The sequence below is a fragment of the Myodes glareolus genome, chromosome 7 (genome assembly GCF_982192425.1).
Source record: "Myodes glareolus chromosome 7, mMyoGla1.1, whole genome shotgun sequence".
In the NCBI taxonomy this organism is placed as follows: Eukaryota; Metazoa; Chordata; class Mammalia; order Rodentia; family Cricetidae; genus Myodes; species Myodes glareolus.
Genome location: NC_142032.1, coordinates 60122232 through 60148549, shown reverse-complemented (window position 1 = coordinate 60148549; position 26318 = coordinate 60122232). Strand labels below are relative to the sequence as shown.

The 26318-nt window shown below is 50.3% G+C and overlaps 1 protein-coding gene across 7 annotated transcripts in view; it reads left to right on the top strand.

The window, feature by feature from the left end:
• Positions 1–26318, top strand: part of Shank2 (SH3 and multiple ankyrin repeat domains 2) — a 439464-nt gene that overhangs the window by 37924 nt on the left and 375222 nt on the right. For all 7 annotated transcript variants that reach the window (XM_087908252.1, XM_087908251.1, XM_087908250.1 and 4 more), the window contains exon 3: positions 6393–6612. In XM_087908252.1, coding sequence (XP_087764378.1) covers positions 6406–6612 — 207 coding nt within the window. In that variant the 5' untranslated portion in view covers positions 6393–6405. The remainder of the gene's footprint in view (positions 1–6392; positions 6613–26318) is intronic.

Here is a 26318-nt window from a genome sequence, read left to right as displayed (position 1 = left end):
GAAAGCAGGGCAGCCTCAGGAGTTGGAACCACTAGGCCAAACTAACACCTGTCAGTACAAAAGACTCCATGAGATGGAACAGGAAGGGCCTGACTTCCCCATATAAGTTATTTTTTCTTCTTTTACTCAAACACAGGTTGTTTTAGAGATAGCTTGCTTACTTGCGCATCTTCAGAGAGGCTCTAGTGTCTAGCCCAGCAGGTTGTGTGGTTGTGGTGGGGACCGTTGGTGGTAGTGCTTGAGCAGGCTGGCTGCATGGTGAACTAACCACTCAGCAGTGTAGCCCACGCAGGCTGGCAGAGCTGCAACAGGACCATTGTGACTTCAGCCTACCCTGGTGTGTGGGCATCTTTATCTCCTTCCCACAGGCTGTCAGCAGAGACCACCCTGGGTGCTACCATTCCACCAGGGATCACTGATACTGATGTATGCCATGGGACCAACAATCCCTTGTCCTATTGGCTCCAAGCGGCTGGGCCACCCTGTGCCCCAGTGTATGCTCAGTATGCCCCAGTGTCAAGCTTGGAGTGTTGGGAAGCCCCTACAGCTCCTGGACCCATCTGAGCTGGTGCTACTTCTGCCTCTGCCATGGCTGTGCTCACCACTATCCACTGTCACCTCTGCTGCTGTTACCACCACTGAGGCTGTGGCCACTGCTGCTAGCACCACTGCCAAGATTGGCAGGCAGCAGATTATGCCAAGGGATGTCTTTGCAGTCCCCTCTACCATCTCTTGACAGCACAGCACGGGGGAATCCAACAAGCATGAACATATCCTGTGCTGAATGCAAGAGTGGGAATAGATTGCATATCTGCCAAGAGGTTATGTGCACAAGTCCAGCCATTAGACAACCGCTGAGCGAGTGCCTGCGCCATCCACCTCTTTGTGGATCCACCTCTCTGAGCGCTGTCCTGTGGATCATCAGAGAGCCAGTCTGGGAGCCCTGTGCTGTACACTGCTCCCTTGTGCTCCAGCACAGGCTTCTGTAAAGTCTGTTCACCCTTTCCTGCTTTGAAACAGAGCAGCAGAACCCTAAGGCTCAGCTGGAGACACTAAGAGCTGAAGCTGGAAGCACCAGGCAGGCCATCCTTGACCTTTTATGTTAACACAAATTAGCAAAAGATTTCCTCACTTACTTTATTTAATGCAGGAGGAGTTTGTCTGCAGGTATGTGTGTGCACCATGAGTGTACCTGGTGCCCATGGAGGCCAGAAGAGGGCGCTGGGTCCCCTGGAACTGAAGTCAAATAGTCATGAGCTACCCCATGTGGACTCTGGAAACTGAACCTGGGTCAGGGCTCTTCACCGCTGAGACTCTCTCCAACCGTTTCTTGATCCTTCTACATACTGATAACAGCCCTCAAGCAGCAAACCCCACACCAGGGAGCTGCCCCATGGCCCCCAGGTCTCTGTGGGATGGTGAACTCTGTCATCTTTCTGTTGTCCCAAACAGTGTGGACATGCCTCTCTGACTCTGAGGAGAAGCTGATCTGTGTTCATCTGGCCTGTGAAACTCCAACCGTTCCAAAGTTAGAGCACAAGGTCGCCCGAAGGTTAATGAGGACCCGTGACTCCAACCCGTGGCTGTCAGCCTGCAGGCACTGCTAGGCCACCTGAGAGCATTTAAAGCACAATAGCCTTGGTGAGGCAGTTCAATGAGAATTTCTGGCCTGGCCCTGTTGTGTTTGAAAAGACTGCACAGCCAGGACGAGAGCATGAATAGTTTCTTCAGAACCATAGGCCTGGGTGGAAACCATGACACAGCGTGTAATTATCTCACCAGCTCAGCACCCCTTAAACCCGTAAATCCAAAGCACTTTGATATCCAAACCTTCCCGAACAGAAACATTAAGACATGAGTGTAAAATCCCTCTCCTGACCTCAGGGCATGGACTGTAGCTGAAACAATAGATGCACTTGGCTGTGGTGTGCAAAATCAGCACCAGGCGACACATGTGACACACAAATGAATTCATGTTCAGACCTGAGTCCCATCCACAGGACCTTTCATTGCATATATGCAAATATTTTCAAACCCCAAAAAGTCTGGCCTCCCTAGGGGCAAGGGCTCTGTACCTTGTGATAACGTCAGGCCATATTTGAGTAGAGATCCCCGCTAACTTCACACAGGATGACAGGAGAGCTTGCTCAGCGCTTAAGAGCACACTCTTCAGGGGACCGGAGTTCTGCCCCTGCAGCTTGCAGGGGCTCCGATGACCTCTTCTGGTCTCCATGGACACCTGCACTCATGTGAAATCTGTACCCTTGAGTCTCTACAGGAACACATAATAAAAATAAGTCTAAAAACGGATGGTGAATGAATAAACAAGTGAGTGCTAAAAGTTGCTTTGAAGCAGGAACCTAGTCAAGATACAGGGGTAGTCAGGCAGGCACCTTACCAAGATGCAGGGGTAGCAGGGCTGGTGCCTAACCGAGATGCAGGGGTAGCTGGGCCAGAGCCTAACCGAGATGCAGGGGTAGCCAGGTAGGGGCCTTACCAAGATATAGGGGTAGCTGGGCTGGTGCCTAACCGAGATGCAGGGGTGGCCAGGCTGGGACCTTACCGAGATGCAGGGGTATCCAGACCAGGGCCTTACCGAGATGCAGGGGTAGCTGGGTCCTTCAATCACCCACCTCAGGTGCCTTTCTGGATCCTTGGGTGGCTGAGAAGATTTTGGCAGGAATCATGAACACTGTCCAGCTAGTGATTACAGTAAGACTAGTTTGCCTTGAGATAGGTAGATTAATTAATTAATTTTGAGTCACGATCTCACTATGTAGACCAGATTGCCTGAACCTCATAGAGATCCTTCTGCCTCCGCTTCTCAAGTGCTGAGATTAAAAGCATGCAGCACCATGACCTGGCCTGCCCTGAGATTTTAATTGAGTAGTGCACAGGGTGAAATCTTGGATTTTTACTTACAAACCTTCCTGACTGGTTGAGGGGACTCACTGCTGAGGCTAGCCCTGCAGGTGGGCTGGGCAAAACTGAGGCCCCAGAGGAAGCACTGTCAGGTCCAGTGGGGAACATTGGTTCCTGCCACCATGGGAAAATCCTACTGAAGAACCTCGTGGCGAGGAGTGTAATCAAGTGACCTGGGAGTTTCGAGGGTTGAGGACCCTGTGGGACAACTGGACCCTGGGAAGAGCTGCCACTAGCTCCTATCCCTTGGTGTCCACAGGTCAGGGCTGCATCCCTGATGATAGGGAAAATGCCAGGTATCTGGGTTTTCATATGACCACTTTCAATTGACAGGCATTTCTTTTCTTTCTTAACTAAATGTGTGTGTCCAGGTGTGTGTGTGTGTGTGTGTGTGTGTGTGTGTGTGTATCACTTTAATTATCAACTTGATACAATCTAAAGTCACTTGGGAAGAGTCTCAAACTCTGACCCAGGTCCAAGGTTAATGGGGCTAGCAAGTTGGTGCAGGTGCCCCAGGGTACCTGACTGTGAGGGCAAGTGGCGTTGCTGTGTGCAGAAGTGATGAAGGGTGGGACTAGGAGCCCCTTGTAGTTTCTGCCTCAGCTACAGGGTGACTGAAGCCCAGTGCTGTTTGGAAGTGGCCAGGTGGGCTACAACTGGGCCTGGGGTAGCTGTAGCCTGAGGCCTTGAAAAAGGCTGACATTGTGGTGTGTCCACAAGAAAACAACCATGTTTGGAAGTTATCCAAAACTCACTGTCAGCTGAGGGCCTGGAGAGTGAGAAAGGAGCCTGGGTACCCCTCAATCCTTCAGGTGTAGTCTCGGCACACAGTGTGGTATTTGAATCCCTGTGGAGAAGGCAGAGCAGTGGTCATGTGAGATGAGCTGATTCTCCTGGAGTACCCCGACTCGGGAGCACTGGCTGGGTGCCTGTGCTGACACCCACTGTGTCCCTGTGAGTGCTGCTGCTGTGTGCCAATCTGTTACGAGGCCAGAAGACAACCTGGCTTTGCACATGGTGGCCCTGGCACACATGGTGGCCCTGGCACACGTGGTGGCCCTGACACACGTGGTGGGCAGAAGGTGCACCTGGTGGAGCCTGTTGCTGCCTTCCCCCTGTGCGGACAGGTAGTGCATCATTGGAGTGTGGGAAATGTGTTTCCATTCGTGGACAGACATGAAGAAGCACTGTGGACAGTGGCATCCCGCAGTGTGAATGACTGGCAGTGAATTTACCTTGCATTATGAAGAACCTAGTGAGGTATCTGTTGCTCACCCTCCCTCCTCTTTCCCCTTCTTCCATTCAGTCACTCATGCTTCTACCTACTCACTTACCCCAGCCATTCATATATTCATCCATGCACACAGTCCTCCTACCCACTCACCTGTCCACCTACCCTTTATCATCCTTCCTCACACCATCCATCCATCTGCCCATCCTCACATCTGTCCATCTGTCCATCCGGCTGTCCGTCCACTCACTCAGTCATTAGCTCAGACATCTCATCCATATTTACCTCTCATCCGTGCATGCGCTGACTCGGGCAGCTGTTCGTGTCTCATCCATCCATCCATCTCCTGCTCCACCTGCCTCCCCCCATATCCCTCCGTCTGTCATCCATTGATGGCTCTCCTTCTTTCCTCCTCCCTCCTTCTAGAGGGAGGGAAACCCCTTTACTGCTATTCTCGGTTCTCTGCTTTGTGCCTCTGTGGCTTCAGTGACAAAAGACTGATCCACAGAAGAAAAGGCTGTTGACACAGCAGCCTACACTTCCCCGTCCTGGGCGTCCTGGGCTCAGCCTCTGTGGAGAGTGACTCAAAGGCTTGTTTAAAGCACCGGCTTCGGGGTAGCATCTGTGCAGAGGAACAATAAAGACGAGAGAAGGGACTTGATGTCAGGTGACAGTCTGTGGGACTGCCAGCACAGGGAGAGGCGTGCTGGAGAGAGGCCACTCGGAGCAGCCTGAAATGTGGGCCCCTGGGCTCTCTGTCCTCTAGATGATGAGTATCAAAATTGTTTCTAGAAGTGGACCTCTATCCTCCCTGGGTAACTACAACACAGAGCAGACTTTGTGCGTTCAGCTTTTCCAGAGTTTGATAGTGGTCCTATCAGGCTGGGCCCTTCCGGCAAGCACATAGCCCTGTGGAGCTGGGCATTCCTAACTCTGCCCTTCTGAGAGGTGCCTTCTGAGATGCCAGACTTCCTCACCATTGATGCCTCCCTGGCACGATGTCCTGTGAATCTGTTCGTCTGTCTGTAGGACTGTCCTATGTCTTCCCAAGCACAGGAGTAAGAGGTTGTGTGGCTCTTTCGGCAAGTTTCCTCTCCTTTGCCCAGAGTCATGTTTGGGGTCACCCAGGTTTTATTTCTGCACAGCTGCAGAGCCTGTGGCCAGAGGGTACCACAGCTCGACCAGGCAGTGCCTGAGTGATGAGGGTGGCCGTGTATTCCCACTGGCCCAGGGCATCCCAACCCACATGACCGTCACCTTCTTGACAGAGTTTCCATACAGGTGGAGTTGCTGGTGTGATCTGGCACATTCCTTGCCAGGTCTCAGAATTTCTCCAGTGTAGGCATTTATCCTAGGGATGGGACAGTGTCATCTCTGTAGCCACCAAATACAGGATGTCTTTTCTGGGTTCTGTTGACACTTTGCTTTTATTTCCTGATCTTGTAGCCCAGGCTGACCTCATTATGCTGAGGTTGACTCTGAACTCATAACCCTCCTGTGTCCATCTCCTACATGCTAGCATTATAGGTTTTGACTGCCACACCTGGCCATGTTGGTCTTCCTGGTGCTCGGAGCTGCTCTGAGATAGCTGTCTATAGCAGGCTTTTGCGCTGGAGCTGTCTCCACATTGGCTCTAAGGAAGGGGCTCCCCCAGCTCCTGCCTTGGGGACCCCCGACTCTCCTGGCTCCAGCCTGCTCAAGACTTCGGTCTCTGTTCTGTTCTTGCACCTGGCAATGATCTTTCTGAGTCTATCTTCATCTTTTTTGTGCTATTTTTATTCTGTGCTGCTAGCCGCTCTGTGTTTGAAGTAGGGGGTTATTACAACATAACTTGCCGCCTTCTGACCCGGTGCCTGCATTCCTTCCCCTCCTGCTGCCACCCTGGCCTCAAAGAAAAAACAGAGGTAGCTATTCCTCCCATGTAGGCAACTTCAAACTACCACTTGCTGCCATCCGGTAAATTCCCATAGTCGCGGCCACTGCTGCAGCCAGCTGGGACTCCTTCAGAGCAGCTTCAGCACAGTGTGAGGGACCTCCCTAGTTCTGGTCCTGGGGAGGAGGAGAGAGGTGCTCAGTTCTTTCCACTTTTAGGGATCTGACATACAAGCGCATGGGTGACATGGACTGATGACGCCATGGACTGGCAATTGCATTGGCAGACCCATGAACTAGTCTCCATGGGCCCCTGGGTCCTCTCAGTATTTGTACTTATTTATTCTCCTGTCTCTTTCCTTCGCAGAGATCCAGGCACCATGCCACGCAGCCCCACATCCAGTGAGGACGAGATGGCCCAGAGCTTCTCCGACTATTCCATGGGCTCAGAGTCAGATAGTTCCAAAGAAGAGACCATCTACGACACGATCCGGGCCACCACAGAGAAACCAAGCGGCCCGAAGATGGAGGAGATCCAGGGCAACACCTTGGTGATTCGAGTACTCATCCAGGATCTGCAGCAGACGGTGAGTCCCTGTGTGCGGCAGCATGCGCGTTCACGCTCTACTTGGATGTCTGTGTCTAGAGGCTTGAGCGGTGGCTGTGGGGAGCTCTGGTCCACCTTAGGCCTGCAGGTTGGTGTTCTAGACCCATGTTCCTGTGTAGCTCTAAGATGTTTCACATCCTTAGCCCCCTCCTTCCTTCCCACTGCAGCCCACAATATTCATTGAGCACTCTTATTCCTCCTGCATTGCTGGAATGAAACCTTGTTGCAGAGAGATTCATAAAGAAAAGAGGCCAAGCTCAAAGACTATCCCTGGTGGTGGTCTTCTTTTTAGCAGAGTCCCAGGGTGAGCCAGGATGCCATAGGCAAAAAGTGGGGGATTGTATGCATGCTTCTGTCCAATGTTTCTCCCTGTTGTCCTGTATCTACCAGGATTTGAGAATTGTATCCTGTCGTCTTGACTTTGCTTCCTTCTAATCACTCCCCAAAGTCCCTCTTCCGAACATCATCATTAAATTTAGTTCCCATACTTTTCATACTTCTTGATAGAGAGTAGATTTGAAACCGGGAACCCTAGGGGGGTACCCAAACCATGTCCAGGCCATACAGTAAGCACCTTCTGCTAGGTCAAGCCTCCAAGCCTCAGGCCTCAGAGCTGATGGTCCACGGGAGCCATTTCTAGTCTTACAGATGAAGTACAGTGGTGAGCGCATCGACTCAGCAGGGATGGTAGCCTGCTGCCTCCTGTCAGCAGCTCTCCCCTTCCCAGGACAGCCTGTGCCCTCCTCTTCCTGGAGGTGGGGAGTCTGGTCTGAGTGGATCTCACTTCCCCACACTACTCGAGTCACTACCTGCTTGTTCCTCAGTCCTGGGCCCAGCATCATTTCCTGGGATGTCCCCAAAGTCCTGAGGTCACACTGATCACCCTGCTCTGTTCCTGGGGATGGACTTGCTCCCCCTGGATGACAGCTTCTGCTGCTTGGGTTGGGGAGCAGAGGCAAGCTGGCTGTGATAGATGGCCATGGATGTTGTGTTTATATGTGACTTCCCAGGAGGTTCCTGGGCCTGGTGTTTTCTCATTTTTCTCTGCCTTTCTTCTTGTTGTTCTTCAACTCCTTGGGACTTTTCTGATGAAGCTGGAAGCTCACGGCAGAGATAAGCTTCAGTTCCCATGAGGAGTGGGATCTGAATTGTTGGTGCTTTGCCGATCTGGACGATCAGGCTCTGGCTCTGCCTGGGGCATTACACAGGGTCAGGCTATGGCCTTTGGAGAATATGCTCCATGTCTGGGTGTTTGTGACAAGGGAGGATGTCAGATGATGACAGGCCAGGAGAGGCAGCGAGGAATACGCTCTGGGCTGACAGGATGAAGGAAGTGAAGTGGGGTAGTGGGGTGACAGGGTGGGAGGTGGGGTGTGGCCAGGGGGTGGTGGAATGACGGAGGTGGGGGACTGAGTGGCGGAGCAGTGGGGTGAATCATATGGGAGTGGGTTGTTGAGGGATGGGGTGGGGGTAAATGGTGATGGGAGTGGAGCAGTCGAGTGGGAGGTAAGGGAGGTGGGGGATAGGGTGGTGGGTGGCAGGGTGAGGCAGGTGAGGTGGGGTAGCATCTCTCTAAGCTGCCGTTACCCAGCTCCTGAAGACAGGCTGTGGGGAGGGCTGCGTGGGTGCAGATCGCACACACACACAATTCATTAATGAATATCTCTGACATTATCCGTTTGAATATAAGTGGAGAAAAGCCAGTGAGGAAACAATGAACATTCATCTTTTTTTGTTGTTGCTGCTCCAAGAAAGATGGTGTCTAAGGACATCTAGAGGGAAGCATTATTAAACCCATGAAGAGGGATAGATTTTCTGTTTTCCCTTAGAGTCTCCCCCTCTGACTGTGCTTTTCCTGGGCTGCTTCTGGATTGCTAAACTGAGCTTGCTCTCCAACTCCTAGGCTCTTGGAACAGCGCCCCCTTCTGCTTCTGTCAGGAAGAGGAAATGGGAGGTTCTCATCCAGGTAGACACTTGGGAATTCAGGCTCCTTTTCTTAGTAGCCAGGGTTTTTCTAGGGCCTGGAGTCCTCCACACCCCCCTCCATATCTGTCTTGAAGGTGAGAGATGGAGAAGGTGAACTGGCGAGTGTCCCACTTCCCTGCCTTCCCAGCTTCCGTAGGAGGGCCACTTATTTGCAGACTGGGTCTTGGAAGGTTTGGTGAGCAGTACCAAATAGTGGTGAGCTCTTCGTAGTTCCCTCCTCCACTCCTTACCCCATGCCTTGTCTGTCTCCCCTCTTCTTCTGGAAGGACTCTGCTTGTAGACTTTGCATACCTTACTTAAAGCTCAGTCCAGCCTGTACCCAAGTACTCCCAAGTCATCCTAACTCTGTTCCCACCTCAATACTCTAGGAAAGGCTAGAAGTGCCAGGCAGTGGTGACACACACCTTTAATCCTAGCATTTGGGAGGCAGAGCCAGGTGGATCTCTGTGAGTTCGAGGTCAGCCGGGCCTACAAAGCGAGTTCCAGGACAGCCAGTGCTACACAGAGAAACCCTGTCTCGAAAAACAAGCAAGCAAGCAAGCAAGCAAACAAACAAACAAGGGGAAAAAAAGAAAGGAAAAAAGGAAGGGAGGGAGGGAGGAAAGGAAAAGGTAAAAAGAAAGGTCAGAGATTTTGCCACAGCCTTTTCATTGGCAGGTTTCTATTTTATTTACCTTGCATTGGGCATAGTTCATTGCTAAAAGCAGAGCCTCCCTGTGAATGTGAATATCCTCCTGGGCCTCATCATGTGTGGTCTGCTTGCTCTGTAAAAACTCTGTAGTTCATGGAGATTGAGTCACGGATGCTGAACTCAGGGCTGGTGGCACTGGAACCCAAACCCAGGGGACACTGTCTTCTTCAGCTTTGTCTGCTTGAAATCAATACCATCATACACTTTAGCACCCTGCTGGAAACCCATTTATCAACAAATTAATTGATTCTACTTGCTTGCATGTTGTGCGTGCGTGCGTGCGTGTGTGTGTGTGTGTGTGTGTGCATGAGTGTGTGTACACATCGTTACTATGTGGATGTCAGAGAGCAATTGTCGGAGTTGGTTCTCTCCTTTCATGTGGGGCTCAAGGGCCAAACCCAGGTGGTTAGGTGTGGTAGCAAATGCCTTTACCTACTTGGCCATCTCGCTAGCCCTGGAAGTCTGTTTTAAGTGGAGGATTGGGGGTGAGGATTTCTTCAAAATAACTTACACAAAACGTGAAAATTACAACACAAAACATACAGCAGTATAGAGCCCTATTTACAAAGCAAGAGCTGCTGCTGGGGTGCTAGAAGGTGCCGATATGTGTTATGTGTGTATGTACAAATTAGATTTTTTTCCTGCTTTGTTCATATCTGTAAATGAAAATATTTAGGAATTATAAATCAGTGCTCTTCAGTTGACTTATTTTCCGGCAGAGTCCACAAACAGTGAAGGGTGACTGGATTTTGCAATGTCTCTTTGTCACCTTGGGCTCAGATGCTAATTTTCCTCTTTCATAGTGTGGGGCTATAACTGTTCCTCCTGGTTCAGCCACTAGAGCACAACTGTTCGTTGTTATTGTTGCGTTGTTAAATTTTTGGAAATAGGGTCTCACATAACCCAGGCTAACCTTGAATTCACAATGTAGCTGAGGATGACCTTGAACTCCTGATCCTCCTGCCTCCAAATCCCAAGTGTTGGGATTATAGGCATGACTGCCATTTTTGGTCTCTCTATGCGGTGCTGTGGGCAGAACGCAGGGATGAGTTGATCCCTAGCTCCTAAACAGTGTTTATTATTTTTTAAAATATTTATTTTTATTTTGAAGTGTGTGTGTATGTGTGTGTGTGTGTGTGTGCGTGCGTGTGTGTTCTAGAGGTGCCAGAAGAGGGCATCAGACCTCTTGGAACTGGGCTGCCTGACATGGGTGCTGGGAACTGAGTTTAGGTCCCCTACAAGAGCTGTACAATTCCTCCAGTCCTGAATGAAGTTATTGTTGATCCTTCCTGGAAGTGTGGATTTGCCGTTCCTTGCTAGGTAGTTTCCTGGTGTTGTGTGTCATATCCTGTGTAGCTGGCCTGGTTGCTGTCTACGTCAGGGGAACCAGCTAGCCTCACTCTGGAAGTTTCTTCTCCGCGTCTGCATCTCAGCCTCTCTCTGTTGAGTTTTCCGGTGTCTCTGTGTCATGCATTTGACTGAACGGGTCTGTCCCTGGGGTTCTCCGATCTAGAGTAGCTCTGATTGGCTAGCTCTCCTGTTTTCATAGCTCTACACTGTTTCTGACGAGTACCCTCGAGAGCTGCTGTTAGACGCATGTTCTGATGTCTGATTATTTCCCTCCTGAGTATAATGTTGCTTAAGACAGCCGTTCCACTATGGGGTGGGTTTTCACTCCACAAAAGGTGGCTGACTCTCTACCCATCCTTCTCTTCTCTGCATTCATTGTTGCCTAGCCGATCATCCCTCCCCACCCCACTACAGCCGAGTGACCCCAGCTCTGTCCCGTGGATCTGAGAGCACATGCGTGAACCCTCTCAGCTCTCTTGTGATGTTAGATGTATCAGTCTGTTCCGTCTGTCTTTGCACATAAAAGATGTGGGGGTGTGGTGGGGGAACTTTCTAGAGGAATGGGGGCAGGCATCTCCCTTCCCTTTTCCTCTAAAGATGATTTTACATGCTTTTCCTTGGAAAGTCCCCTGACCAGAGACTAAGCCTCTTCCTCACTGTTGGGTCCCCTCCACCCCATCACTCAGTGAAGAGACCTGCCTAAAGGGTCTCTCACCCGCTGACTCCATAGCCTGGTCTCCCACCCAGGGGAGGGAAAAAAGCCTCAGTGAGGGGGGAAGAGGCACTTCCTCTACCACAGCCTTCTGTGTCTCTGCAGCTCATCTGATTGGTCCTGTGGTACCCCGGTTCTCCTCCAGGCACTTTCAAGGCTGGCTTCTGTTTGTTGGCTCATTTATTCTGACTTACTAGGTTCCCAGGGACTGTATCTCTCAGTCTTGGCCTCCAAGGTAGAGAGCCCTTGACCCGCCGTCCATTCCAGTCATCCTTCCATATAGTGTTTTAACTGGTTAATCTTTGTTCCCCAGAATTGCCTATTGACATAGGCGTGCGTGCTGTGGACTATAAGAGGATTCCAGAGTGGCAGACTAGACGCTGAGGATCAAAACTGGGAGGACAGAGGAGGTAGTGAGGATTAGGCGGCCGGGGGCAGGTACAGACCGTAGTATACCCCTTCCATGCTGGGGTCTGTCCCCAGGACAGGAGGGCCCACTCCACTCAGGCAGGATGCGGCCTTGCCTTGAGCTGATCCTGATACAACTCATCCCTGTGGGTGTGTCCTACACAGCGAAAATCCCGGTGTGCCATAATTTTACTCAAAGGTATTGAATGGCTTCGGAATGTTGACCTGATAAAAAGCACATATTAAGGTCTTGAATGTGCCCTGTGTTGTCCTTGCAGCAACCTTGAGCTTGGTAGTGTGTCTGAGCATCTTTGTGGATGGTTAACACACCTGCGGAGAGGGCCAGCATCTTAGGTGTGCACATGGAACCTTGATGATCCACAGCCGGGAGGAGACAGAACATACAGCACGCTCTCTCCTGGTCACCAGGGAGGCTCAGGATGTGCTGAAGTTTTTAATTAGGTTTTTCAATAGCACAAAGAAGTGGGTTTTCTTGTGACATACAAGCCATTAAACTTTGTTCTTCTGCTTCTTCTCTCCCACTGTTCTTCCTTGCCCCCTCCACTTCCCCGCACTGTCCCTCCCTGGCCCCCTCCCTCCCCTTATTCTTCTTTCCTGTCCCACCTCTACCTTCTCCCCACCTCTACCTTCACCCCACTGCCTCCACCTCTACCTTCACCCCACTGCCTCCACCTCTACCCTCCACCTCTACCTTCTCCCCACTGCCCCCACCTCTGCCTTCCCTCACTTCTACCTTCCCCCACCTCTGCCTCCCCCTGTCTCTACCTTCCCCTCCCTTTCTCCCCCCACTGCCTCCCCAACTATCTTTCCCTGTCCCTCTGCCTGTCTGTTGGTCTCCTTCCTCCTCCCAAATATTCTCCATCTTCTCCCCTCTCACAATACCCTTTCTCCTCCCCACCGCGCCACGCATCTAAATCTAGATTGTTTATATGCGCGAAAGCATGCAATATTTGTCTTTTTGAGTCTTGCTCACTTTGCTTAACAAAACAATCTCCAGTTTCATCCATTTTTTCCTGCAAATGTCACGTTTTCATTCTTTATGGCTGTATAAGATTTCATTACATTTACACACCGTATTTTCTTTATGCATGCGTCTGACATCTATGTGAGCTGTGGTGGATAGCGGAGCAGCAGGCATCCCAGTCTGTAAAAGGAACATGGGGATCAGAAGAAAACTGGGAAGAGGAAGAGCAGATGGTCTGAGGTCTGAAAACCCCCTGAACCAAAGGCCCAGGAAGCACCCATTGACTGTCAGGTCCTCAGACCTAGTTTGCCCAGGCAACCGATACTCAGTGTGGGAAGGTGGCCGCTGAGCAGCCTGTGTGGAGAACAGTCCTGGGACTATTGTCTTGTCTTGCTGTTTTCAGTTTGCATGTGTCCCTGCTCTGGGAGGCCACTGAGGTGTCATTACTGCCATAGTGTTCCTTAGCACCCAGGATGGGTCAGGTGACTCAGGAAGCTTCCCAGAACTCTGAGTGTAGGTATAGCGTGGTATAACTTGGGCAGCCACAGCATGGATATCCAAAGCCCATGTTTCCTGCCTGCTTTGACCAGTTCCTGACTGGTGACCCTCACTGTGGTTGCAGGCCCATTTCTCCCGCAGGTCTTGCATCTGCTTGCACCCACTGGAGTTACCAGGCATGCTGGGAAGGGTTGCCCTGGACACCTGTCCTGGAGACTAGACTTGTAACAGCACATTGTAACCGGAAGGGCCTCTAAGAAGCATTATCAGTTCTGGAACTTTCTGAAGACCATTTCGCTTCATTTCGTTCAAGACAAACAAAGCCCCTGGAGGCAGAGACAGGCACTCCCACGGGTATGAGTTGTCAGCAACAGAGCGGACATTGTTCCCGCATGCCGTCCCTTGCGGGCTAAGTCCTCTGTCTAGCTGGGGACATGACACAGTTCCTGGAATCCTGCCCAGAGGAACTGAGTGGAGCTGCCAGCCAGCTTGCCCCAGGGGGCCCCCAGTGCCTACACACTGGGTGGTGGTGCTTGTAGAAGCTGTGGGACTGACCTTTACTGCCCCATGTGGCCCAGTCCTGCTGCCTTCTGCTGCTTGCTATTTCTGAGATCACAACTCCGGTGGGTCCGAAGCTTTGGGCCAGGAGAGTCTAAGGCAAGGCACCTTGGAGCCCTGACTGAGCAGGACTTGTGTGGAGAACAGGCAGGGGTTGGCAAAGGGTGCCAGGCACATATTGAAGCATATTTCTGCATCATTCCAAATGCGGTGTATAACTGGCACTGGTTGTGTGACCTGGCCTTTTAAAAAGTGGCATGTACCCAAATCACTACCCAGTGAAATGAGCTCTTCTGTTAGATTTTTTGGAGAATGGTGAATGAGGCAGTGGGTCCAGCTCTGGCTGTGACCGAGCTGCACGGCAGCACTGACTTGAACCCACATTTGTCCTAGGGAGGTGGAAGAAGAGCCCTGTGCCAGTGAGGGAGGGCCCTTGAGGATTCCCAGCAGCAGCCCCTCAACCTCCAGTCAGGCTTGGCACCAGGAGCTCAGCCAAGGCTATCAGTCCAAGCCCCCATCTCTTCTACCCCGCCACCCTGGCCCATCTCCTGGCAGCTGCTGCAGGGAAATGAGGCTGGCCCCTTTCGCCTTAATTAGTGCTTCCATTTATGACATAGATATATCTTCCTATGGGGTGTTTCATTTAGCAAAAAGCTTTTCAGCTACCACTCTGACCCCCTTAAAGACTATTTATTGCAGCTCATCCGTCCTCTCTCTTTGCTCGACTCTCTGTCCCCATCTCACTCAGGTACCACTCCAAAGCCACCGCTCCAGATTTGGCACTCCTAGAAGTCTCTGCCTCTCCATCTCGCTAGCCCTGCCATCCCGGCCCCCACCTTCCGGCAGCCCCCATCTCTCACCTGCCTGAGTGGTCTATCAGAAACACCCCTGACCGTTGTGCTCGTCAGTGAGGTTAAACTGGAGCTCCAGGCACAGTACAGTCATCTCCCCATTTTGCTTTTGGTCACAAGCAGGTGATGGTCCCAGGCTGGCTTTGCATATATAAAATTTCTCCTGCTTTTGAATACCAGGGAGACTCAGTGTGCTGTGAAGATGCTTAAACCCATGTCCCTGTTCAGTAGCTGAGAACAAAGGACCGTGGGGTGGCCATCCATGGTGAGAGGGTGCACGAAAGCTGGTACCCAGTGTAATCACCTTGACCATCTGAATGTTGTTCTTGGTCCCAGGGGAGAAGAGAATGTGGCATTTCTTCAGAGGCTCATGGTGTCTGTGCCTTTGGCAAGCAGGCAGCTGATATGGGTGATGAGGGTTGTTAGGCATGTCGGGACCTTCCTTCCACATCAGGAAGGTTTGTTCTGGGTTGTTTAGGATGCACCACAGAGGATGCTGGCTCCATATGACTCACCTTCTCCTTGTTCCCTACAGCATTGTAGCATTCGTCACTGTGTTTTGGGCTAATGACTAAGTGTATTAGCTAAGTCACTACTGGGAAGGCCGCCAGTGGAGGGGCTGGGTCCACAGGGCCTGGCTCCCCAGCGAAAGCTCCTAGTCCTTCCATCTAGCTTGGGTCTGAACTTGCAGCTAGTTCACGGCTTATAGCTCACAGCTCACAGCTCGCCATTCCCAGCCTCTGATTCCTGCCGGAGGCTCCTGCCTCTAGCATCCCTTCCCCTGGAATCCCAGCTCTTCCTGCCCCTGTTATTGTCTTTCCTATGCAGCTCGGGGACAGATGCTCCCTGCACCATCCGTCTGGCAGGCATCCCCAGCTCCCTTTCTGCCCTGAACCCTGGACCCACCACCACCACATCCCCACTATAACAACATCTCATCCAGCGAGAGCTCACTTCCCTTGGACACTTTGTGGGAAGTGCAGAGGCCCCTGACTGAATCTAGGTGCCGCCTGGGTCATGTCCCTTCCCTTCCTCCCCCTTGTACCCCCACACCTGGCCCAACTGTGAGCATCTGTCCCGCCAGGGTTACCTTTAAAAAAGACTGTCCCCAAACAGTCAGGACAGCTTTATTGATTTATGATTGTTACAGATCACAGAGTCTTTATTTTTAGCATGCTGGTCAAGAGTTCCTAGCAAATTTGGCAAGCTGTGTGCCCATTGCCTCCATCCAGGTTTGGGGGTACTCCACTACCCCAGGAAGATTCCTTCAACTACTTCCAGCCTGACAAATGTGTGTCTACCCTCCGTGTCTGTGGTTCTTCCTGTTCTGGACATTTCCACCTAGATCAGGCCACACCGTCTGTGGCCTCAGTGACTGGCGTCTCACTCAGCAGTGTGGCGGTCACTGCCTTTATTCAGCGCTTCCAGGACTTCTTCCTTCCCCGGAGGGAGCTCTATCCAGGCAGACACTCCATCTGACTTTCGCAGGCTGCCTTCGAGTTGTGATTTCCCTCACAGTGCTTGACGAGCTGCTCGCTCAGTGTCTATCTCCCTTGGCTCCCTGTGTGTTTCTTTAATGCAGCCACAGCTGAGGCAGTGCATTAAAGCCTGGCTCGAGGGCCTGGGCTCACTTAAGCTGCCCCTGTCAGTCAAGAAGGAGCATTCGAGTTGAGTCCCGGGTGATTCATTTACTAGGGACGATGTGTACCCAGAACTTCCTGAGCACAACCAGCCATGAAATCTGTGTGTTGAAGCCACCAAGGTGGCCATGTGCTGTGGTGCAGTAGGTGTGGTCGAGGGAGGCAGGCATAGCGGGGAGCTGAGACATTGTGGTTTGGGTGGTCAAGTGAGTTCTGTCCAGAGCACGTAACTTCACTAAATTTGTACCCGTGGCCTTGGCTGTTGTGACTGAAGGAAGGCCGGAAGAAGAAGCAGACGGGGGACTCCTGGGAAGAAGGAGAAAAGGAGATGGGAACTAGGTACAGGGCTGGCAGGGAAGGAGCTGCACAAGCTCCATAGGACAGGGCCAAGAACAAGATTGATAAGATCAGAGCCACAGGCTCTTACCACAGAGTTCTGGGGTGTGCAGAGAGGAGGAGTGTGCAGGGCTGTAACAGTGACCTGTCAATCAGTTTGGAATGGAGTGCCTGTGTCGTGGCAATTTCTTAAAACAAGCCAAAAACCTGTTTTATTTCTTTCTTCCTCATTTTCATGTGTGTAGTGCAAATGCATGTATATGTATGTTTGCATATGTGTGTGAGTTGGTGTGCTTGTGGAGGAAATCATCCTTGATTGCTTCTCTCCCACCTTTTTAGTTGAGACAGGGCCTCTCAATCAAATCCAGAGCTCACTGATGGATGTATGGATAGGCTTGCATAGCTTACTCTGGGATCCTCCTTCTGAGGATGGGAGTACAGGGTCCTAGGGATCTGAACTCTGATCCTCATGCTAGCATGGCAAGTGCTTTAGCTGCTGATCATCTCCTCAGCCTCCATTTTCTATATATATATGTAGATATTCTCACCATAATTCATATAACCTCACCATTCATGGGCAGTGTGTGCGTCAGTAGATCTCAGGGTATTCACAGGTGAGGGACACTGCCACCTCAGTTATAGTGTCTTCTTAACCCTGGAGGGATGCATGCACCAGCTAGCCGTCTGTCCTCTCATGGACTCTGTGGCTTTCCCTGTTCTGCACCTGCAGGGTAAGTGGAGTCACAGGATGGATGGACTGAGAGCTGGTGACTAGCTCTTTAGGGTCCTGTCTCTCTTATTGGACACATGTCTGTCCCCTCATATCTGTACACATGACAACACTCACAATCCACTCGGGTTTTTGTTTTTAAATTTTTTTTCAGACAAGATCTTTCTATGTAGATCAGATTGGCCTTGAACTTCCGACAGTTCCCCTACCTCAGCCGTATCAGTACTGGCTGGGACTGAAGGGATAAGCCACCATACTGCCTGGCTTCTTAAACATCACAGGTTAGTTTTCCTGATTGACTCAGACATGCAGAACTCCTGTGTCAAAAGTATCGATTATGGTGAGAGCTGTACTTGACTTGGCATATCTCTCTCAGAATGGACTTTCCTTATACAGTTAAAACTATTTTTTATCTAATTAATTAATTAATTAATTCTATTTATTCATCTATTTGGTTTTTTGTGTGTGCATGTGTGCATGCCGTGGCACGTGTGTGGAGGTCAGAGAACAGCTTGTAGGAGTTAGTTCTCTCTTCTGTCATGTAGGTTACTCAGGTCATCAGGTTTGGTGACCTCAGCCCTCTCACTGACGAACCCAGAGTGGACTCTCTTTTCTACTTGCTCAGTGCTCACCCAAAGGAGGTTTATTTGGCACTAAAGACTTGACTAGAGATGACTTGCCTGTGAGTTTGATTGGGCACATTTTCTTCTCTGAAAGAAAAGCCACCCATCAGCACTGGCGTGGTGCTTCATCCCCGTTGCCAACTTGACTGAATTTGGGACCACCTGGGAGACACCCCTCTTGGTGTCTGCAAGGGCGTTTCCAGAGAGGCATTCAAGTAGCATCATCCCATAGGCTGGGGTCCTGGACTGAACAGAAGGAAGAAAGTGAGCTGAGCACCCGCGTTCAATGCTCTCCGCTTCCTGATGTGAATGCAATGGGACACTCCTGTGCCGTGCCTTCCCCGCCATGATGGACTGTGTCCTCAAACTGTGAGCCAGATAAACCCTCCCTTCCGTAAGCTGCTTTTGTCTCAACAATGAAGAAAGTCACAGGTACAGTTGGATAGTAGATGACACCGATGATGATCCTCATTTAGAGGCTTGGACTTCAAGGTCAGTGGCCATAGCCAGTGCCCAACCAACCAGCCAGGCCCAAGAGGTCTGAGGGCTTCAGAAGTATTTTATTCTTTATTTAGAGAAAATGTCGAGAATATTACATATCACAGGCTCTAGAGTATCTACTACACAGATCTGTGACCTCAGGCAATCTTCCCTTTTTAGAGATAGGGTTAAGCTTTACTGATACAGTGGGTCTTTGTTGCCCTCATTTCCAATACCCTCACCTCAAGGGCAAAGCAAACACTGCCATGAATTCAGAGTCAAATTCATATTCATTCTCTCTCTTTCTCTCACTCACTCATTCTTTCAGCAGTTTTGATATGTAGCTCAGGCTGCCAAAAACTTATGATCCTCCTGCCTCAGCTTCCAAAGTGCTGAGATCATAAGAATATGTCACCATATTCACCCCCTTACCTATCCATCTACCCACATACCTATCCACCACCAACTCAATCATCCCCCATCTGCCCACTCATCTACCAACTCACCCAATCCTTCCATTCTTGCAAACATCCAAGTGTCCATCTGTCCATCTATCCTTTTGCAGTATAGAAACTTGTGCTTCAGGTTTTGTTTCTACTTAGAGCGACTACCCTTTGTGCTTTGTAATGGATAGTTGAATCACTGTTGAGAGAGGAAGAAGGCACAGAGTCTGATTGTCTTTGTGGTTTCTTTATCTCATCGCTAAAACCCAAGGAAACCCCTGTCCCCATCTACCCTGTGGTGCTAGCAGGATAACCCGTTCCCCTGTGCTTCAGCCCATCTGTTCCACTTCACAGTTTTCATCAGGAATTTGGTGTCTCATAGTTGTTTGAAAGAGAGCTGAGACCCCGAGGCCCCATCATGCAGGGAATCAAGGAAAGGCGACCTTGATCCTGTGGCTAATATTCCTCTCTTACGACTCCATTGCAATAGGTGGAAAGGGACTCAATTTTTTGTATCTAACATTTTCAAATAACTAAAATTGGCTGAGCCTGGTCTCTTCTCTGTGTTGTCAGGATCCTGAGCATGTCAGGTTGTTATATGCAAGATCAGGTGACCTAACTTGCAGGGGTCTTGGAGCCCAGACATAATCAGCCAGCGTGGTGTGCTTTTCTGCTTAAGGTCATGGCTAATTCCCACGTAATTCTCTTTGAGAAAATAACTTCTGGGAATGGAATTACCCAGATTCTATACAAAAAAACGCAGTGAATCCCACTTGGGGGTGGAATGCTGAGGCTCAGAGGCCAGGTTAAGCAAAGAGCATGTAGCACCTTCTCTGCTGGTGTTCCATGGTGAGTCACCAGGAAGATGATCCAATCATCCTGTGAAAGCCAAGGGCAGGGATGTCTCCTAACATCTTCCCTGTGCCTGTGTTTGTATGTGAGGTGGCACAGTCAAGACACAGCTGAAATGGCCACTCCATGACTGGGAAGGTTTTTATTATGAATAAGAGAGAGAAGCCATCCAGAGTCATCTGGAATTGTCCAGAGCAGAGAGAAAAAGAACAAACTGGACCTGGCCAGGGCTAGGGAAGTGGGGGAGAATAGTGGAGATAGCGAGGGGTAGGGAAGAGCAAGGATGCAAGAGAATAGCGAGAAATTGAGAAACTGAGCAGTAGAGATAGCAAGAGGGCAGGGAGATAGCAAGGGAGAGAATAGCAAGAGTGGCTGGGTTATAAGGAGGATGGGTAGCTGGGGGGAGGGAATTCTGAGAGCTAGAAGGAGTTTAGGGTAGAGGGGGAGGTGAGAAGAGGCTTTGAAACATATAGGAAGTACTTGTGAGTAGGGAATGCGGAGCCTGGCTGCCAGCACCGGCTTTGATACTACCACAAGTGCCTGTCAATGGAGGAGAACCAGGTCCCTCCTGCCAGAGGCAAGGGAAATGGCTGCTTGGGGACAGAAAACATATTTCACAAGTTCCTGAGGAATGCTGGCTTTTATCTAGCCGCCAGAAATCCTTCTGTAGTTGCAGCTTGGGCTCATTTCTGTATATATGGAGGGCCTGAGACCTAACAGTGTTATCAGAAATTGGGGTTGTCACATGTGACGAGGGAAGTTGGAGCCCCCCTCGGAGTTCTTAGTAGTGTTAATCAAAGAGTTTAAGAACAGGCACAGAAAAAAGCTGGAGGTCCATCTTACTAGTATTTTAAAGAAAACCCCCAAGGTAGGCATGCTGTGGATCTAGGTACTTGCCCAGTGGAGGGAGACAGAGAAGACAGCTGTGCTGTTTGTTAACAGACACATGTAGGAAAAGCAGCTGTGTGGTAGCAAGGGGGTGTCAGAGAAAAAGGCCCAGGGTGCTAGAGAAAGCTTCCTGAGGCTTTGGCCAGAGTCCAGAAGAAAGAGGCAGAGGGAAGGAAGAGGGCAAGTTACACGTTTCTGGGTCAGCGTTCAGGTGAGCAGACCTAACTGAACCTAGGAACTTCATAGAGAGGAGAGATTCTGGGAAAGAAAAACACATTATCTCATTAAAGGAATAATTATTCCTCCCATATCATTTTCACGGCCAATGAGCTTTCCTGAGAGGTGTTCCCTTGGTGAGGTGATTGGCTGGCTCTACTGGATTCACTGTTAGGGGAAGAACAATGGTGTGTCTCTAACTGGAGGCGGGTTCCATATTTATAACCAGAAGGAAACAGCTCCCTCTTAATGGGCCCCCAATGACAGTCTAAGAGTTGGATTTTCAGGATCCCCTCATCTTGTCTCTGACTCTGTTTCTCAGTTGGCTGTTCCCACTTTGTCTCTTCTCTGGTGGGTGAACTCGCTCCCCACCCCCAACTCCTTCCACCACTTCCTGCCTGTAATTTGTTGCCATCTGGCCTGCTTCTCTCCTGCCGATGAGCTCTGTGTTAGACTAATCTCCCTCCTTCACTCTGTGCTGCTGGGTGGGGGCGCTTGCAGCTCAGGAGAAAAGCCTCAGGGTTCCCAGAGTTCCAGCTCCTGGCAGCTGTGTGGCTCTGGAAACGTGAAGGTTTGGAGCGTCCCACCAAGGAGGGAGGCAAGGATGTTATTACCCTTAGAACAGCCCAGGAGAGCAGGAGGGTGAGCACTTTGTCTGTGCACTGTGATTGTCACCCAGGGCTGTCTCTTCAACTTCAGTTTTTGGCTTTACCCTGGCTACCGTGGCCAGAGTCTGTGTACTTGGTGATTTCTGCCTGAAGAGCTGCTGAGGAGGAAAATTAGCTCATCTTCAAGGAGTGCACGAGCTCTGGTGGGCCTCTCCCTCCAGCCTCACCTTGACAGTGGGAGAGGCGTCGCCACGGCATCAGATGGCTGCAGTTAAGCTTTTGCAGTTGGAAATGTTCTAATTGGAAAAGGGAATCCACAGCCACGGTCTCCTTCATCAAATTCTCAGAAGCACGAGCCAGGCCCTTGGACTTCAGCATCTTGATGCCAGTCTGCTTTTTTAGGTCAAGGTCACCAGTTCCCTTGAATGTCCTTGTGTCAAGCTTCAGGTGTTGGCCCCAGTCATGATTGGGCACTGACTGCCACAAGTCCCAGTTGTGATTGATGGGGGCTTTTGCTCAAGGCGAAAACCATTTCATTTGGACAGCCGCATTTGTGAGTTAGTCACAGCATGGGCTGACCTTGGACTGCTGTTTTTCAGAGGTGCTAATACAGATTGCAGATAGCCAGTTTAACCAGGGCAAAATCTTCCTCAGTGCACCTTGCCTCAGCTTCCACCAAGCCTGTGTTCAACACAGGTTATCCAAATACATCGCGAGAGCAGGGGAGATGGCTCAGTTGGTAAAATGCTTGCCTTGGAAGCTCCAGGATCTGAGTGCAGTTCACATCATCCACGTTTAAAAGTCAGGCGTAGTGGTATACTCTTGGAATCCCAGCTCTTGGGAGACAGTGACAGGTAGGTAGATCCCTGAGGCTCACTGGCCAGCCAGCATTGCCTAATCAGTGAGTTCCAGGCTGGTGAGAGGAATGGGTCTTGTACCAGCACCTGTACGTATGTGCACCTGCACACACATGTACTCACGCACACACACACACACATACACACACACACACACACACACACACACACGCACACACACACAGCATAATGAAGAAGTCAGCGATGATGTGGATGCTCACTGAGGAGTGGTTTTGTGTGAAATGCGGGTCCTCGTCAGGAGTATGTTAGGAGCACACCGGGAGTGCTCTGTCTACACTCATGCTGTGGCGTGATCTTTGCTAGGAACCTTGTTTCCATCTCTATTGATAGCCCCAGCTACCTTAGACCCCTTTCCTTGAATGCTGTCCTCAAGTTCTTTTGATTTCTGCTGGGTTCCGTGGTGTAAGTGGGTGATTTAAGTCTTACTCAAGGAACCAGAGTTCACAGAGCTGGAGGAGGCAGGGACCCGTAGAGTATGTGTGTGATTCTAGCCTGGAGTTGTTGATCTTCCCATGCGGGTTGCCCACTATAATGAGACATATTCATATGGTGTAGTATTTACTACTTTTCCTTGCTTTGTCTAGATGCTCCCTCACCTTCACTGCGGTCTCATGGAGTGGTCCTTATACTCGCTTGTCCCAGATCCCAGATGGACATGGGCACACTAGTTGGCTTTGCCCACAATGCTGCTGTGACTCAGAACACTTATGTACAGGAAAACAGCACTGTGTTTTGTGCCCCACTAATGTTCATTCACATGGGCTGGCAGTCAGTGCAGACTTGCCCCTCAGTTCTCACCATGGGCATGTGTCCTCTGTGGGTTGTACATGTCTGCTCTTGGTCATTCATACCTGTTATAGGATAGATATGACCTCTCCTGTCCTTATGTTGGGATCCTGACACTAGAAGCTAGAAGGGCTTTCAAGAGGGGATTAGGGTACAATAAGGTCAATAGGAGTGACTCTGATCAACATGACTGGGGTCCTAAAAAAGAGGTGGGGACCAGACACATAGGGACCCTGTGAGGACAGGAAAAAGACTCCACCTGCTAACCAAGAAGATAGTACTCAGGAAGAGCCAGTGCTGGGACGCCTCCATCTGGGACTTCCAGCTCCAGGATGGGGGGGAGCTCTGGATGTGTGCCATGTCGGCCGCAGCTCTGCTGCCGTGGGAACAAACTAATGCACGGTGAGAGACTGAAACACAGAGGCTGGGGCTTTTCTGTTGCTTTTGCCAAAGATTAAGACCCTATGAACCTTACCCTTGCAAATTGGATTGCCAGACTATGGCCAGCAAGCACGGTGTGGGAGATACCATGGCCTCCAAAGCTCCTGCCCTGAGCTGAGTGGCAGACCCAGACTAGGTGTCTTCTCAACCTGTCTGCATGCATGCTGGCTTCTTGCTGCCTGTGCCTGAATAGTTCAGTTTCTGGCTCACATCTTGCAGAACACTTTCAAATGCATGATCACCAAATACAAGAACAGATATGTGGGTGCCATCAAAGATGTCTGAGGCTCAGAGGGGGAGGGGCTCTGACTGCTCTTTGCATTACAACACTTCATCTTGGGTTTGACTCTGACGATGAACTTCATGGATGGAAGTATCTGTATCCCACACTGTTTAGCATCACAACCACCCCTGGCTCACCCTTGTAGCTTGTAGATTTTGATGGGTGTATTCGTTACTTTTCTATTGCTGTGATAAAACACCTGACCCAACCAAAGCAGCTTATAGAAGAAAGAGTTTGTTTGGGTTCATGATTCCAGAGGGATACAAATCCATGATGGCGGAGTGGAAGCATGGCAGCTGGAGCTGAAAGCTCAGAGCTCACATCTTGAATTGCAAGCAAGAAGCGGAGAGAATGAACTAGTAATGACGCACGTCTTTTAACTCTTAAAGCCCATCCTGCATTGACATACTTCCTCCAGCAAGGCCATGCCTCCTAAACCATCCAAACTGCACCACCAACTGGGGATCAAGTATTCAAATGAGGGACATCACATTCAAACTCCCCACAGTGCCATTGTCGCCCCACTCGGGAGCGTTTCCATAACTAAATGAGATAAGGTATTGATCATCACTTCACTGTGAAGCCATTATCACAAGCACAAGAGTCAACTCATCCCACCCCATTTGGTTCTATTAGGATAATTCTCTTCAGAAATGTTTCGCCCCCCCCCCCCCCCGCCTCGGCCCCGACGCAGGTCAATTCCAGCAGCATTTGAAAACTTCGGTGAGGTGACATAGAAAAGTCAGAGCCCCTCTTCCTCTTCATCCCCCTATTCATCACCAAGCAGCTCAAGAGGAGTTGGGAGCACTAGGATCAGCTGAATGCTGGGTGTTTCTGAGATTGAGAGGGAAGTAGGACTGTGTCTTGGCAGATGCTATGGTGACTTGGTGAGAAAGAACAGCCATCTATTTGGTGTAAGAGGGGCATGTGGGGACTCCAGTTCTTAGGCCATAGATAAACTCAGAGTGACAGAAGACTCAGGAGGTTGGTAGGGCAGGCTGGGGAATCTCATATCAAAGAGTTCATCCCTACTTCTGTTGTTGATATTAGGAGTGAGGCTGAGGATGGGTGGGGGACAGGGGACAGGGATAATGTGAGGGCAGGGTGTACTGGTATGGAAGCTCATGGTAGGCTTGGGTGTTATTGATGGTTGATTTAGGGATGTTACAATTTAGATGTGAAACATTCTCCCCAGGCTCATACATTTGAACACTTGGTCCCCAGCTAGTTTTGATGATTTAGGAGGGTGTGGATCCCTCGAGAGTAGAGCTTAGCTGGAGAAAGTGGGTTCCTTGGTGGGTGGGCCTTGAGGTTCATAACCTGGCTCCACCTACTTTCTGTCTTGACTCTGCTTCCCAATCTGCTCACACATGAGGAAGCTCCTACTGTCTCAGTCACAAGCCACTCCTGTCGTCATACCTTCTACATCATGAGGGACCAAATCCCTTGAAACTGTGACTCCCCATTCAGTCGCTTTCGTGGAATATTCCGTCACAAAGATGAAGATAGTAACTAAGACTTTAGGCTGAGTTGGGGGGCCACCATCCACCCAGTCCTGCTCTGATGACATGGTCTGGGTACGTTAGTTTCTGGGAAGCACTTGTGACATTGCCTGACGACATCACCAGCCCGTCACTGCTAGAGCTGGAGGCTCCTTCTAAGTGTTTTTAGTTTTGAGGATTTATGTTGAAGTAGACCTCTTAATTCCAGTGTTTGGTTGTCTTTCTGAGGACCCTCTTTTTCTGCATCCTGAATCCCAGCCTAGAGGGCTTTCCTCTGTGTTCGTGTGCTTGCCATAGATACCCAGCATGGGTGGCAGCCACAGTACAGTTCCTGCTAGATCCCCAGCTCTAGTGTACAGACCTCTGTTCCTTTATGTTTTGAAGAAGATGCTTGATCTTCCAAACTTTGTCCCTCTTTACAGGGACTAATCTGTGTCCTCTGGGGGTATAAATGTCCAACATTGGACAAGTTTACTAGAAACTGCAAAATCTGAGCAGAAAATAGTGTTTCCCTAATGTAGGCGTGCCCTGAACATCACTTTCCTTGGATAGCATATTGATTATTGGCGCCTTTCTTTGCTTGCTCTGTAATTGGTGTAATCGGATATGGAGGAGTATGATGTGTCAGCTCTGGAGGGTCTTGGTAGCTGGGCAGACTTGACATGGGTTGAGAGTAGCCCCCTCTTCTCCTAGGTGTGTGCCTTTGGGGCACTTGCTTAGATATCTGAGGCTCAGCTTCCCTGTTTAGAAGGTGAGAATAACATTATTAATGTAGTCATGAAAATATCCACCTATGGCTGTGGTGAATGCGGGTGGAGATATTACATGTCTGATGTGTTGGAATCCTGGATGTCAACAGTACTGTGTTGACTGTTGTTGTCATTGCCCTCGCCATCACCACTCTCATTACATCACCAGCACCGATACCACCTTCACCATCA